Source organism: Lepidochelys olivacea (genome assembly GCF_965140295.1).
Source record: "Lepidochelys olivacea isolate rLepOli2 genome assembly, chromosome: 6".
Classification (NCBI taxonomy): domain Eukaryota; kingdom Metazoa; phylum Chordata; order Testudines; family Cheloniidae; genus Lepidochelys; species Lepidochelys olivacea.
This window is the reverse complement of record NC_140416.1, coordinates 89,531,011-89,547,230: the sequence shown is the minus strand read 5'-3', so window position 1 is coordinate 89,547,230 and position 16,220 is coordinate 89,531,011. Positions and strand designations below refer to the sequence as shown.

General features: G+C 44.7%; 1 protein-coding gene across 1 annotated transcript in view; it reads right to left on the bottom strand.

The window, feature by feature from the left end:
* Nucleotides 1-16,220, bottom strand: part of NRXN3 (neurexin 3) — a 1,403,073-nt gene that overhangs the window by 934,818 nt on the left and 452,035 nt on the right. The window contains exons 7-8 of the mRNA XM_084630166.1: nt 11,561-11,999; nt 6,048-6,431 (exon numbers count right to left, since the gene is read on the bottom strand). Coding sequence (XP_084486292.1) covers nt 6,048-6,431; nt 11,561-11,999 — 823 coding nt within the window. The remainder of the gene's footprint in view (nt 1-6,047; nt 6,432-11,560; nt 12,000-16,220) is intronic.

The window sequence follows — 16,220 nt, the reverse complement described above, 5'->3', positions numbered from 1 at the left end:
GAACCAATGCTCCCACTGCCTGAGCTAGTACTCTAACTATTGGGCCTTCTTTCCTCTCTACTAATGACTGCTGAATCTCTAAAGGTTCAGAGATCCATCCAAAAGTTCAAATGCTTATTGCAATCCCTTCACTCCACAGGACTCATGAGAACAGTCCCTCTTGCACATGATTTCCAGGACTACCACAGTGGTTTGGGCTAGTTTGAGAATACCACGAGTGCAGCCTTCCCCTGGGTATTTTGATATTTCTGATGGAAAACAGAAAACTCAGATGTGTGAGACCTTAACTAAAATCAATCACACTGAAGACCCACATTGAAACATGATCTCAGAGATCAGTCAGTTCACGTTCAACATGAAGGCTGAGGTTGGTTCTTGTTTATCCAAACTGCTTTATCTTGACCCAATTTACAGTCAAACTCTGAGGTACTCAAGTAAAACCGAGAGGTTTCAGGGACAAATGATTCTGATAGAAGTTTTACCTGTGAAAAACCTTCAGGATTTGGTCCTCAGACAGCACATTTCTGTCTTAATTTGGCTAGTTCACCAGCATACTGCATGTGGAACAATATACTACTGTACATTATAGGGAACAACACAATCTAGCTATCAGCCTTTACCCCATGCTCTTTACTGGAGTTGCTGAACAAAGGGGTATCCTATCCTGGATGACAGACACACTAGAACAGAATAGGTCTTTGCCATTTCTAAGACTAACTCCTCTATATGATCCCACCTCCTAGTCCTGGAGGATCTTTCTTTACCTTCAGCAGCTGTGGCACTTTGAGCCTGAAAGTGCTTTTGTCTAATTTTCAACCCCCTGCAGCAGTGAAGCCAACTGACTATTGTTACGCTCCCTTCCCTCTCCCCAGGACTAAAGACTGACTGAAGTGAGCCAGGCTGTTCTTGGCAAGCGCAGGTTTCAAATTCTGCCATCCGCTGCCAACAGTTGATGCTAGTCATTTATTTAAAGCCCAGTCCTGCCGTGGCTACATTTTGCCTTCACTGTCCTATATCTCCTGTTCACCCCAATCCTGAGGCAGCTCCCCAGTTCCTGTGCTCAGTAGGGCGGGTAGCAACATTGCCCTCCACAGTGCTTGAGCCACAGACTGACTGACAGCTGGACTTACAGTTACCTTTGGGTGTCAGGGCATAAAAGTTCGAGTCAAGTATTGGCAGTGTCTATTTCTGTTTGTCATGCAGGCAAAATCACTGCATCATGATGCCATGTCCTGAGATCAAGCAGTTGTGTCAGTATGTGATGAAGCTGTGATGTAACCTCATGATACAGATAACGTGGAGTCATCACAACATGATTCAGTCTGCAGGGCTTTGTTGTGTGAGCAGTTTTTCAGTTCCAATCCCTGTGCAATCCCTTCCCATGAGCTTCACCCTGAGCTGCAAAGTAAAACTCAGTTGAAACAGACAACTCCTGTCCGATTTGGGGTTGAAACCAACATGGCCTGCACTGTTTCCACGTATAACCATTACTGCATTTCCAGACTTCAGGTCCCCCGAAGCTCACGTTTCTGCAACTTATCCCCAGCCCAACACTCACCAAAAGATTTGTGACCCTTAGTTTCTAGGAGATACAATCAACAATATTACTGAGATCTTCATGTTTCCACAGCACTGCACATACATTCATTCATTCATTCTCCCAGACTACTCTGACGCTGGCCCAAATTTGCCTGGCTCTGAATGTCATTACACACATTTCACCCAACTATAAATTGGATGCCTACAGATAGCTCTGAATTCTGACTCCTGCAAGCCAGGCTCATGACAGGGACTTGGAATCAGGAATGTCCTGTGAGTTTTATCACAGTGTTGGTCACTCCGGGGTATAACAAATTGCCACAAACAAAAACTAAGGACTAGCAGAAAGTTAGAGTTTGATCCTACCGCAACACAGTATAAGGAAGTGTCAAGGTTCCTCCCCCACTCTGAACTCTAGGGTACAGATGTGGGGACCTGCATGAAAAACCTCCTAAGCTTATCTTTACCAGCTTAGGTCAAAACTTCCCCAAGGTACAAAATATTACACCCGTTATCCTTGGACTGGCCGCTACCACCACCAAACTAATACTGGTTACTGGGGAAGAGCTGTTTGGACGCGTCCTTCCCCCCAAAATACTTCCCAAAACCTTGCACCCCACTTCCTGGACAAGGTTTGGTAAAAAGCCTCACCAATTTGCCTAGGTGACTACAGACCCAGACCCTTGGATCTTAAGAACAATGAACAATCCTCCCAACACTTGCACCCCCCTTTCCTGGGAAATGTTGGATAAAAAGCCTCACCAATTTGCATAGGTGACCACAGACCCAAACCCTTGGATCTGAGAACAATGAAAAAGCATTCAGTGTTTTACAAGAAGACTTTTAATAAAAAATAGAAGTAAATAGAAATAAAGAAATCCCCCCTGTAAAATCAGGATGGTAGATATCTTACAGGGTAATTAGATTCAAAAACATAGAGAACCCCTCTAGGCAAACCTTAAGTTACAAAAAAGAGACACAGACAGAAATAGTTATTCTATTCAGCACAATTCTTTTCTCAGCCATTTAAAGAAATCATAATCTAACACATACCTAGCTAGATTACTTACTAAAAGTTCTAAGGCTCCATTCCTGGTCTATCCCTGGCAAAGACGACTGCAGACAGACACAGACCCTTTGTTTCTCTCCCTCCTCCCAGCTTTTGAAAGTATCTTGTCTCCTCATTGGTCATTTTGGTCAGGTGCCAGCGAGGTTACCTTTAGCTTCTTAACCCTTTACAGGTGAGAGGAGCTTTCCCCTGGCCAGGAGGGATTTCAAAGGGGTTTACCCTTACCATAAATTCTTTGCTTCCTGTCATAAATATAAAGGGGTGGTGCTTCCCTGACACAGCACCACTCAAAATGGCAGCATGCACTCGGGTGTAGGTGGGTCAGGGGAATTCTCAAACCCCTGTTCAGAAATCCCAGTTTTGCAGTCATCTAACCTGGTAAAGTGTATGGGGGAAGCTTCAGGACTGACATTATGCATAGATGCTATACATGGCTGCCTACAGTGCTGAATTATTAGGGGCCCGGTCAAACAGGGTGACTTTCCTTTAAGGGCACACTTGCAGCACTAGGAACACCAGCAGTAGCCAGGGTGAGGCTGGGCACCAAACTGTGTAGTGCTGGCCTTGGAAGCTGTACCATTAAGAATAAATCTTGCACTTCTAAAGCCTAAAAATCCCAACTGCCCTGCAGGGAGAATTCTATTGATCTACAGTGAGTTCCTGTTAAATAAAATCCTTCCCCTCCTGCAGAGCAGGTGAATTGCAAAGCCCCAGAACTATACAGTGCTTTGCACACAGTATCTAATTAATCCCCACAACCTTCATTGGAGGTGATTCAGTATCATTATCTCCAATAAAGATAGGAAAATTAAGGCACAGCGAGGGGAGTGACTTGCCCAAGGTCACACAGGACATCCATGACTGAGCTGGGAACAGAACCCAAGAGTCCTGATCCCCAAACATGTGGTCCAGTCACTAGACTGTGCTACGAAGTGGGGGAGGCCAGAGGGCAAAAACAGATGAAAGCCCTATGATTCTGCCAACAATCCACAGTTGTGTTTCAACAAGTACATTCCAGCCACACTCCAGTCCTAATAGCCAAATATTACTGAGAAATTGATCTCAATAAAAAGTAACATTACCAAAGGGAAGTTCCATTTTCTTTGTTAAGTGGGCCTACTGCTATCATTTTATTTTTTTTTTTACACTCATCCAGCTTATTCTGAGCACGGCACCGGGCGCAATACAGGGGCAAAAACAATTAACGGAACCGTCTGGGATTTGAACGGTCTATAGATCAAATGTCTTTTATTTGCTAAGCTCTGTCTCATTTGGCCTAGAATGGATGTGTCTTGGCTGCCTGCACTGGCAATAATTGTGCCTCATATATCCCCAATCAGACGCCTTTAAATGATCAGACAGAACTAGCAACAATGAGAAGAAGGTGTGGTGACATTCATTGTACTTGAGAAATTGCTGACTGTCTTCTACAGATTTGCCCTTGGCACAGGTGAGTTTGGAGGCACCTTGCCACTAGTGTTGTCATAACTGGGCCTAAAAATTTACCCTAATTGTGAGGTCACCTGTACAACTGTGGGAAAGTTTATTAAGTTTCTCAATAACCTATGATAACAAATGTTTATAGGAAAAGGTGCAACAGGGAGGCAGGGCTGAATTAGTCCAAACAAAAAGGCCTACTGGTTCAATTCAAGGACTGTGTTGAGATCGTGTCTTGTAAACATGAAAAATGAGGGACCAGAAATCAATCACACTGATACACAGTGGTGTATCAAAGATTACGTCTAACTGGTGGACAAAATAATGAGGGGATGAGCTATTTCCCCTTCACTCCTTTTTGGGGTCCTTAACATCAGAGAGACTTTAAAAGGGAAATTGGTGGATGGATGGAGGCAAGCACAATGCTGGCACACTGGAAGATCAGAGAAGGGGAAGGAGAAGCTTCACCATCACAGCTGCCACCCCCACCGTGTCCTGGGAGCCTGGACATTCTTCATCTAATCCTGAGAGGTGTCCTGACCAGACCAGACCAGAGAAAGGGAGCCAGAGGACATTGCTACCTCCACCAGCTTCAGCTGAATCTCAACCACCACCTCGGATGAGAGACTTTGTCTCTCCTACCTCTGTCCTGTGTCCTTTCCCTTCACTACCATTTTTCTTCTCTTTCCTGTCCCTTTTCTTCTGCATTCTGTCTAATTAGAGTCTGGCTTGCCCAGCCAAGACTGTATATTCTGCATCACTGCTGTAAGCCTGTGACCAGAACGAGGCAGCTAAATGAACTGTCCTAAACAGTCGGACAATGCTATGGTTTGCCAGGTCTCGGGGTGGCTAATAAGACCATGTGCTGTGCCTGTATTTCCAGCAGTGAGGCTGCAAGTGAGAGTCAACACAAGTGACAAACTGCATTTTCTATCTTTGCTGGGGTTTTTCTTCCCTCTTGTTTGTGTTTGTCGTGTTTCATCTTTGAAGAAATGGGCTCGGACTTTAACTACAACAGTAACAACAACAGCCCTTCTCAACTACCTTTTTCTCTTTCCCTCAAAAAGAACAGTTATTACCAAATAATTGTCAAATAAGAGGGGTTCCCTTCTAAAAACTCTCAACAGTTAAAGTGAAAGGGATTTACATTTCAAATACTTTAATCTTTTCCCCTCTTCTTCATGTATCTTTAATAAAAGGTTAAACAGATATTTAATGGTGTGTTTGCCATGGTACAAAGCAGGCTGAGGTCTCTGTATACCAAACCCTGAGCCTTGTTTAACAGTGCTTAATGTTGGACAGTGACTGGGTCACGTTAACACCTTTAACTCTCTGGGTCCACTTATTCCATCTAAATTAATACAATACTACGGTACCCTACTGGATGGCTCTGCCAGCAACTCAGCCATCAGTGCAGGCTGATGAAGGAGAGAGACACAGACAGGGGGATACCTTCCTTGTCTGTCAACCAAGCCTGTGCTAAAGCAAAAGGATCAGCAGGACCCCAGCCTGCACCTGGGACTGCTACCAATAAGCCACCTGGAACTCATCACACACAGCCACATTTTGTGCCCCAACAGATGAAAGACAGAACTCAGAGAGGGAGAGACACTGAACCTGGGGAAAAGAGACTTCAGAACTGGGAGGAAGGATCCCCACTCCCCAGGGTACCATCAGCTCAGATGAAAGTAAGATTAACTGGTCCTTGGGGCAGAGGGTGAGGGGGAACCATCACAGAAGGAATGCTCCCTGGTAACCTGGGTAGGGATTGGCACTATCAAACGGGAGTAGAGTTTCCTTTGTACTCAGGGTGGTGAGGACCATTGGGTGGGAGAGACTCAGATCCCACTAAGCCATCAAAGTGAGGAGAAGAGTCCCCGGAGCTTGGGGGCACCATCCTAATAACCCAACTTTAAGTCCAGGAGCAGCACAGTCTTGTCCCCACTGAGCTCCTACACACACCCAGTTTGGTAAGCATGATCCCAAAGCACACTTGACTTACCCCGCTCACACGTTTTGCCCCAGTAGCCAGTGCCAGTGCAGTCGCAGATGAAGCGGTTCCAGCCGTCCTTGCAGAGAGCATTGTTCTTACATGGGTAACTGTCGCACTGCTTGGTGCTGAGCCGGGTGCAGGAGGATTTGACCCCGGCAGCATTCTGCACCTCCGCCAGCTGCCGGATGTTCTTGCTCCGTCCATCGATGAACAGGTCCCGGATGCAGCCTACATAGCCATAGTTCAGCATGGCCGTCCAGAGTTCTGTGGGGAGGATGAGGCCTGCCCGGTTCTCAGGTAGCCCACCTAGGTACATGTCCCCTTCCAGGTCCAAGATTTCACTCTCCCCACTGGCAGTGAATGGGGTGCGCCTGCTGTTCACTGATATGGTACCTGGGGTAAGGAGGAAAAGGAAACATCAGCCAACAGCTCCACTGACAGCGCAGGTCTAGTTCAGTTCCTGTGGTCCTTGAATGCAGGTTAACGATGATGGTTTCAGCTGGGGAGACTGACGATCCCCAGTAAAACACAACACTGACTGAAAAAGTGTGTCCTACACTGCCCCTCCCCACCTCTTCCCCCCAGCCACAGGCTCTAAACTCTTCCAGGCAGGGACTGTGTGTCCATGTGTGCTTCTACAGCACAAAGTACAATGGGGTCCCACTCCTGATTAGGGACTCCAGGTGCTACAATAATACACACATTCAATAACATGGTCTTAATTCTCCTCCTGTCTTGTAGGAAGAGAGGATCTTTCTTTAAAAAAAGAAAAAAAAAGAGCAAAAACCCAGGAACTCAGTGTTATTCAATGGGATTCACCCTGCAAGGCAGGAAATCACAAAGTGCAGCTTTGGAATTAGAAGGCTCTGGTACTATATAGGATTAAAATAAATAGTACTCATACTAATACATAGCTCTTATACAATGCTATTCATCAGCAGACCTCAATGCGTTTCACAAAGAAGGTACCATTATCCCCATTTCACAGGTGGGAAAATGGGGAGACAGAGAGGTGAAGGTGAACTCCAAAAGAGAGAGTTCTTATTATTATTTGTAGTATTATTATTTGTAGTATTATTTGTATTATTTGTAGTATTATTTGCTTCTAGGCTTCAAGCTGAAAGCCCCATTGTGCAAGGCACTGTACATACATAGTTGAAGAGGCAGTACCTGCCATGAAGAGTTTACAATCAAGCAGACAAAGGGTACAAGGGAAAAACAAAGAAGTGTAAAGACTAACACAAGATCATCCAATGGGTCAGTGGCAGAGATAAAAGCAGAACCCAGGTCTCTGACAGGCCAGCCCAGTGCAGTCTACTAGACCACACTGCTTCTCATTCAGGACTTCAGCTGTTTTTGAAATAGGGACACCAGCCCACCAATCCGATTTGAACTAAGAATCAGAAACTTGTTCCATCTAGCTCTAAATCATCACGTGTGATTGCCCTGTCATTAAGATACTCTGTGTCCCCAGAAGGGACTGTCTATGCTTTAAGATTAATTCCAGATCACTGTATTCTTTATCCTACACCCCTAGGAGGGGGCAGGGGAGTTTGGTTAATAGAGTTTGCTCTGAGAAAATGCAGTCACATACATATGCCTTTCCCCCCCTTAAGCTGTAATACGCATCTTCTTGAACAGAGAACAGAATGCAAACGGGGCATTTCACGTGTGTGATGTTCTATATAACTTAAGGATAATGTCAGAGGCAGCAGAGTGTTTGAGGCAATAGAGGCATTACAAATTAAAGGCTCAGAGAGAACTGGGGTTGTTTGATGAACCATGTTGTGTAAGTAAATTGCACCACCACAGACATTTTCCACTTTATATGGCAAGAACACAATACGGCTATATACGCAAAGGTAGCACATCACAGAGCAGCAAGGTCACAGTCCCTCTCCACCTGGCTCTGCTGCCACTGCACTTGGAAGGTTGTGTTCATGTTGTGGACAGTATACTGCATTACCAAAAAGAGAGTCAAGAGAAGGGTAACTGAAATGATCAAGGGGCTGGAGAGTCTGACTTATGGGAAAAGGTTAAAAGATCAGATGAAACCTGACTAGCTTGGCCAATCAGCCACAGAGGGAGAGACATAACAGTCTGCAAATACTGAAAAGGCGAAAATACCCAGGAAGGAGAGGAAACACCGAGGCTAAAGATGTAAAGCAAGGAAGAAGAGGATGAAATTCAGACAGGAAGTATGTATCTAGGCTGAGTAATAAGCTAAGCTTCTTGATTGTGAGATGCATTAGGCTCTACAACAGTCTCCCTATGAAAGTGACACAAGTCCCATTACATGGAACTTTTAAGACCAGACTGGAAAAGCCACTGGAGGGACCAATCCAGCACTGGACCTAGGGAGAAGGGACCAGATGAGCTAGGAAATCTTTTCTCTCTCTAACATCTACAATTCTGGGAAGACAGAACAAAGCTCTACCACAGAAATCAGAAGGGCTCTTCTCCCTCATTTCTGACCCCTCAAGGGCCTTAACTGGGGGCCTGTGTAAGCGAGTGGGAGTGCCCAAAAAGGCAGCAACCAGTGAAGGCAGAGCCAGTATGGGAAACAGTACACTGATGCAACCGGACATCCAGTCTGCCAGGAAGCCTTTCAGAGTCAGCAGGGGTGGGATAACATGTGCTCTGTAGCTCAGAATTGGCTGAAAATGTTCTCTTGTAATGAGGTGCAGCATTTCCCAGCTAGAAAGGGTGACAGATTTCATGGACATTACCAGTAGGAGGCTGCCCTGGGGATAGAAAGGTTACAGGATACGGGAGCGGATGTTAGGCATCCAAGTCCGAGCTGTCAGCTCTTGTCAGCATACAGTGAAAATAGAGCTTTGGTTGTGTTGCCAGCCATCACCGACTGAAGCACATGCAGAGCCAAAGGGGACTGGAGATGCCAGAGGTTATGTGAGCAGGACAACTGCCCTGCTTCCCAGCAGCCCCTTTCCTACTCTTGTACCTAGTGGTAGGGAGAACTTGGACCTTTACAGGTGATTCTGCTTAGCTCAGCAGAGCTCAAAGCATGGGAGAACTGGAAGAAAGGAAAGAATCTAATGAGGATGGGGTACCTTATGAATGAGATACAGAACGTCCAGTTCACTGGTTCAAATCTAGCCCAAATCAAAACCAGTTTTCAGTTATTAAAGTCTAACGGTTATTGGATGACCTATGTGAAATGAGTCTGTTGTTTCTCAGTCCAGTTTCTAACAGGCGGATGTCCACGTCACAAAAAGCTCAGGACCTGCTGGCAATCAGCAGAAAAGCCAGGGACTGAACAAACCATGGAGACTGAATTCCCTTCTCATCCCTAGCAGAGGCCCCTGAAGGTTTGAATGCTCAATGCACACTAAAGGGGTTACATTAGGGAACTCTCAGTGCTGGTCCTCCTGTTACCTTGGCAGAAAGGACATCAGAGGGCAGAGCTCTCAATCCAGCAATTTTCACCAGCACAAAATTCAGTTAAAAAAAGAAAAGAACAAATCTGTTCACTGTTGTTCAACAAAGCACATTTAATTTGAAGTCTGTTATCTCTGATCAGGTTTCAGGCAATCAATAAACCTTTCTGCTGAGCAGCAAACAGGTCAGTCCTGCAATCTGCCTCCTTGGGGTGCTCAGGTGACTTCTCCTAGGGGTAATGTCAATCTCAGCTATCATTATGCACCAAAATGTGCCCCTCTCAGGTTGGATTTTAACAAGCTGTTTCAACCAGGACTTTGCTTTTTCATCTTACTCTGGAGCTCTTTTTGTCCAAGGGCCAGGTATGCTCCATGTGAGCAAGCAAAACTGTAGGCAGTAATGAACGCTACTAATTGAGTTTATCCTTGCAAGTTAATTAGATTCTAGCAAATCTACAGAAATCATTTATTTATTTACGTCTTCATTTGTAAAATGTTCCTGTCAATGTCGCTAGGTGCTAATGGAATCAAATTACATACATTAAAACCTAGATGGGCTCAATGTCAAACACAAAGAAACTCCTTTAAACGATCACAGAAATGACCAGCTCTTCAGACAAAGGCCTGGATAAAGAGAGAGGCTGTGCAGTAGTCCCTAAAAGTCAGCTCTTTTGAAAAATCAGGGGAAGCAAATTCCCTCTGCTGAGAACACTCTATTGCAAGCCCCAAGAAGCACAAATCTAGGACCTTTATATTATGGAGATCACAGGCCAAATCCCAGACCTAACTGCAAATGTAGGCAAAATTCCCTTTACAGCAACATATGGCCAGACATTCAACTCCTGATGGTCTAGGACAGGGGTCGGCAGCCTTTCAGAAGTGATGTGCCGAGCCTTCATTTATTCACTCTAATTTAAGGTTTTGTGTGCCAGTAATATATTTTAACATTTTTAGAAGACCTCTTTCTAGAAGTCTATAATATATAACTAAACTATCATTGTACGTAAAGTAAATAAGGTTTTTACAATCTTTAAGAAGCTTCATTTAAAATTAAATTAAAATGCAGAGCCCCTGAGACTGGTGGCCAGAACCTGGGCAGTGTGAGTGCCACTGAAAATCAGCTCGCGTGCCACCTTTGGCATGCGTGCCATAGGTTGCCTACCCCTGGTCTAGGAGAAGTTCAAGCCCAACTGTTCACATATTCACAAGGATCACGTTGTAGATATGATTATTTAACTTCCTAATTTATTTTGGAGCACAACCACGAGTATATGTTTGCTTGCTCTACAACATCAGAAACAAAGAAAATACCTTTGGAAACTAGATAATATGGTGACAGGCATAATATAAAGAATATATATATTCTGTTAGTTGAAATTCTAAAAGTGAGAAGCAGCAAAGAGGACTCAACCAAATATAGAAAGACTCAGAGAAGGACTTTCACTCTGAGAAATACTTTGGAAAGGGAGAGCCTAGCTAGGAATAAAGGAAGAATCCCTATTCAAACAGTGATCTGCAAGAGCATCAAAGGAAACAAGAGAATAGGGCAGTGATTGGCCAACTCCTCTCTCTCCCTTGTCCCGACAAAATTTTCCACTAGTTTGGAAGTTTCTCCCTGTTAATTGTGTTACCTAGTCTGCCCAGACCCTACATAGACCCAGGAGAGGGTGGTAATATTGGGTCAGATCCTGAAGGTCTTACTCAGTTTCTACTCAGCATTTATTTATTCCCAGTGAAGTCAATGGGAGTTAGTTGGAATAAAAGCCAAGTAATAAAATTCATTATGCACTTGACCCCAAGGCTTGCCCCCCCAAAAATGACCACTATGATGATGTACGTGATTACTGAACTAGGTGCAGATTACATAGAGTTAAAGAGTAAGATGCTGAAGGGCTGCTTATAAAGGCTTCTTCTGTGGGGCTATTCTAAAGCTCACGTTGAATACTTCATACACTTCTGGCCCTTTGAAATGTCTCCTACTCTGCTAGGTGAATTTCTTTAAGTAACACAGAGTTCTTGCAAGAAAGCAACTCCCTTCTAGGAGTAAGAATTTTAAAGGACCAGGATTTTATGCTCCCCCACCAGAGGAGAAAGATGAACCTATTTAAGATTTTATGCTCCTACCTGATCTGCCATCTCGCTGGATATCAACATGATACCACTCTCCATCATTGGCTTTCTTCTGGGTGGCTTTCACCTTGATGGTGCCGGAGCCCATATCAAGCAGCAAGTAGAGGTTCCCATCTAGCAGCTCCACTGCAAAGAAGTCTACCTTGGTGTTCTTTTGGCTCCTGGCATCCTTCCTCTCCTGGGGCTTGCCATGGGTGAAGAGGATCAGGCCATTGGGCTCAGTGGTGCGGAAGTCGAAGGAGATGGAGCCCATCCGCTTGGTATTCCACTTAGGCAGACTGATGTAGGCCTCTGGAGTCTCAAAGCTGATGGGATCCAGCGTGGCCACGTTCTCACATGTGAATTTCACCTCCCCGTAGATCTTCATCTTGGTGTCACTGATCCTCGCCAAGCGAGACAGCTCCAGACGGATGTCGTTATTCTTATAAACAACCTGTCCAAGACAAAGATATACTCTATACATCAATTCTGCAACCAATACAATGCCTCCCAATCCCTACCAGGCGTGGGAGAGCAGCACTCAAAAATGCTTTGGGGAGTGGGGATGAGACCTTGGGAGAATCTTACATGGTGACAGAGAGGGAGGACAGGGCTAGGATGGTGCCTGGAAATAACAATTGGCGCACTATAAATACCATAAATCAGAACAGCAGAAGAGAACAATTACTGGAGGTCAGGAAGCACCATAACCCCACCACAGATCCCACTGCATACACTGCCATTGAGGATCTAGTACAGAATATACACTCTGCGGCTGGAACCATGATGCTTCATTTATATAGACCCCACTACAACACACACGACAGAGTGTACCCTTAGTATTCACATACACAAGCTCTGTAGGAAAATCTGGACCAACGCTGCAGTTTCTTTAGTACCCTCATAAGGTCAGTTAAACGTTGGAGCGGGAGTGCTAAAATTTCACTTACATTACAGGTGCTAGGAAATATTGGTGAGTGTACCGTGGATCCTGAACAGCCATAAGCTTCCCCCACAAAAGCAAACAAACAAAACTAGCCCTAACTTTTCTCTCATCAAGAAATCTTAAAACACTCTGTCAGTCACAAAACCTTACAACAGGTTTGTTCTGCTATCCCAGAGGCTGACATCCAGCCAGAGGGGGAGCTCAAGTAAACTAGAGATTCCTATTTCTAGAACCAGACAGACACAACTGAGTCACTATTGAAAAGGGAGGAAACAGAGGGAAGCCACGTTGGCTTATAGTATCAGGAAGATCAATCTGCAACAAACATAAAAGGATAACAGTAGGAGGGGCAGCTTGATAAAATTCTAAAGTAGATAAACCAGGAATAACTTAAAAAAGAAGGAGAAATCTGTACCCACTTAGGACTCCACAGCTTTCACTAGGCTTCATGCAGTACCCCCTTGGAGCTTTATAATGACATTTGAGATATAGCTCAGATCCTCCTGCTCCAAGAGAACAAACCTTTGCCTCTTTAGCTAAGAGAGACACTTGATGTAAGATAGTTTTTAAGGGCCTATGACACAGTCAAGTAGTTCTGATTCCATCCAGTAGAGGGCAGTAGTGACACATAAATGTTGGCCACTTCCTTACGATATTCCTAATTATAACACTCTGCATCTTCAAAGTTCTTTACAAATACTAATGAATTAATATCCAAAAGGGGAATGCAATTTATTTGTTAAAAGTTTACAAATAAAATATATCCTTAGATGATGCTATCTCTAAACCTTGAATTTAATGATTGTGTCACAACCCCAGTGCTCTCTGTCATTTCTGTAGACTGGCTGTGTGTCATTGGGATATACGACAGTAGAGACCAAAACCTTATTTCTAATAAAAAGAAAAGGAGTACTTGTGGCACCTTAGAGACTAACCAATTTATTTGAGCATAAGCTTTCATGAGCTACAGCTCACTTTATCGGATGCATACTGTCGAAAGTATAGAAGATCTTTTTATAAACACAAAGCATGAAAAAATGGGTGTTTACCACTACAAAAGGTTTTCTCTCCCCGCACCCCACTCTCCTGCTGGTAATAGCTTATCTAAAGTGATCACTCTCCTTACAATGTGTATGATAATCAAGTTGGGCCATTTCCAGCACAAATCCAGGTTTTCTCTCCCCCCCCCCGCAACCCACTCTCCTGTTGGTAATAGCTTATCTAAAGTGATCACTCTCCCTACATGCCACAAGGGGCCACAGCAATGGTTCCCTCAACCCACCCAGCAATATTGTTAACCTATCCAACTATACTCTTAGCCCAGCAGAAGCAGCTATCCTATCTAGGGGCCTCTCCTTCTGCCCCTCCACCCCCACAAACATGATACAGTTCTGTGGTGATCTAGAATCCTATTTTCAACGTCTCTGACTCAAGGAATATTTCCAACACACCTCTGAACAACATACTAATCCACAGAGACCTCCCTACCAAACACTACAAAAAGAAGGATTCTAGGTGGACTCCTCCTGAAGGTCGAGACAGCAGACTGGACTTCTACATAGAGTGCTTCCGCCAACGTGCACGGGCTGAAATTGTGGAAAAGCAGCATCACATGCCCCACAACCTCAGCCGTGCAGAACACAATGCCATCCACAGCCTCAGAAACAACTCTGACATCATAATCAAAAAGGCTGACAAAGGAGGTGCTGTTGTCATCATGAATAGGTCGGAATATGAACAAGAGGCTGCTCGGCAGCTCTCCAACACCACTTTCTACAAGCCATTACCCTCTGATCCCACTGAGAGTTACCAAAAGAAATGACAGCATTTGCTCAAGAAACTCCCTGAAAAAGCACAAGATCAAATCCGCACAGACACACCCCTAGAACCCCGACCTGGGATATTCTATCTACTACCCAAGATCCATAAACCTGGAAATCCTGGGCGCCCCATCATCTCCGGCATTGGCACCCTGACAGCAGGATTGTCTGGCTACGTAGACTCCCTCCTCAGGCCCTACGCTACCAGCACTCCCAGCTACCTTCGAGACACCACTGACTTCCTGAGGAAACTACAATCCATCGGTGATCTTCCTGATAACACCATCCTGGCCACTATGGATGTAGAAGCCTTCTACACCAACATTCCACACAAAGATGGACTACAAGCTGTCAAGAACACTATCCCCGATAACGTCATGGCTAACCTGGTGGCTGAACTTTGTGACTTCGTCCTTACCCACAACTATTTTACATTTGGGGACAATGTATACCTTCAAATCAGCGGCACTGCTATGGGTACCCGCATGGCCCCACAGTATGCCAAAATTTTTATGGCTGACTTAGAACAACGCTTCTTCAGCTCTTGTCCCCTAATGCCCCTACTCTACTTGCGCTATATTGATGACATCTTCATCATCTGGACCCATGGAAAAGAAGCCCTTGAGGAATTCCACCATGATTTCAACAATTTCCATCCCACCATCAACCTCAGCCTGGACCAGTCCACACAAGAGATCCACTTCCTGGACATTACAGTGCTAATAAACGATGGTCACATAAACACCACCCTATACCAGAAACCTACTGACTGCTATTCCTACCTACATGCCTCCAGCTTTCACCCTGACCACAACACACGATCCACTGTCTACAGCCAAGCTCTGCGATACAACCGCATTTGCTCCAACCCCTCAGACAGAGACAAACACCTACAAGATCTCTATCAAGCATTCTTACAACTACAATACCCACCTGCGGAAATGAAGAAACAGATTGATAGAGCCAGAAGAGTTCCCAGAAGTCACCTACTACAGGACAGGCCTAACAAAGAAAATAACAGAACACCACTAGCCGTCATCTTCAGCCCCCAACTAAAACCTCTCCAACGCATTATTAAGGATCTACAACCTATCCTGAAGGATGACCCAATACTCTCACAAATCTTGGGAGACAGGCCAGTCCTTGCCTACAGACAGCCCCCCAACCTGAAGCTAATACTCACCAGCAACCACATTCCACACAACAGAACCACTAACCCAGGAACCTATCCTTGCAACAAAGCCTGTTGCCAACTGTGCCCATATATCTATTCAGGGAACACCATCACAGGGCCTAATAACATCAGCCACACTATCAGAGGCTCGTTCACCTGCACATCCACCAATGTGATATATGCCATCATGTGCCAGCAATGCCCCTCTGCCATGTACATTGGTCAAACTGGACAGTCTCTACGTAAAAGAATAAATGGACACAAATCAGATGTCAAGAATTATAACATTCATAAACCAGTCGGAGAACACTTCAATCTCTCTGGTCACGCGATTACAGACATGAAAGTAGCGATATTACAACAAAAAAACTTCAAAACCAGACTCCAGCGAGAGACTGTTGAATTGGAATTCATTTGCAAATTGGATACAATTAACTTAGGCTTGAATAGAGACTGGGAGTGGCTAAGTCATTATGAAAGGTAACCTATTTCCCCTTGTTTTTTCCCACCTCCCACCCCAGACATTCTTGTTAAACCCTGGATTTGTGCTGGAAATGGCCCACCTTGATTATCATACACATTGTAAGGAGAGTGATCATTTTAGATAAGCTATTACCAACAGGAGAGTGGGTTTGTGGGGGGAGACGCGGGGGAGAGGAAACCTAGATTTGTGCTGGAAATGGCTCAACTTGATTATCATACACATTGTAAGGACAGTGATTACTTTAGATAAGC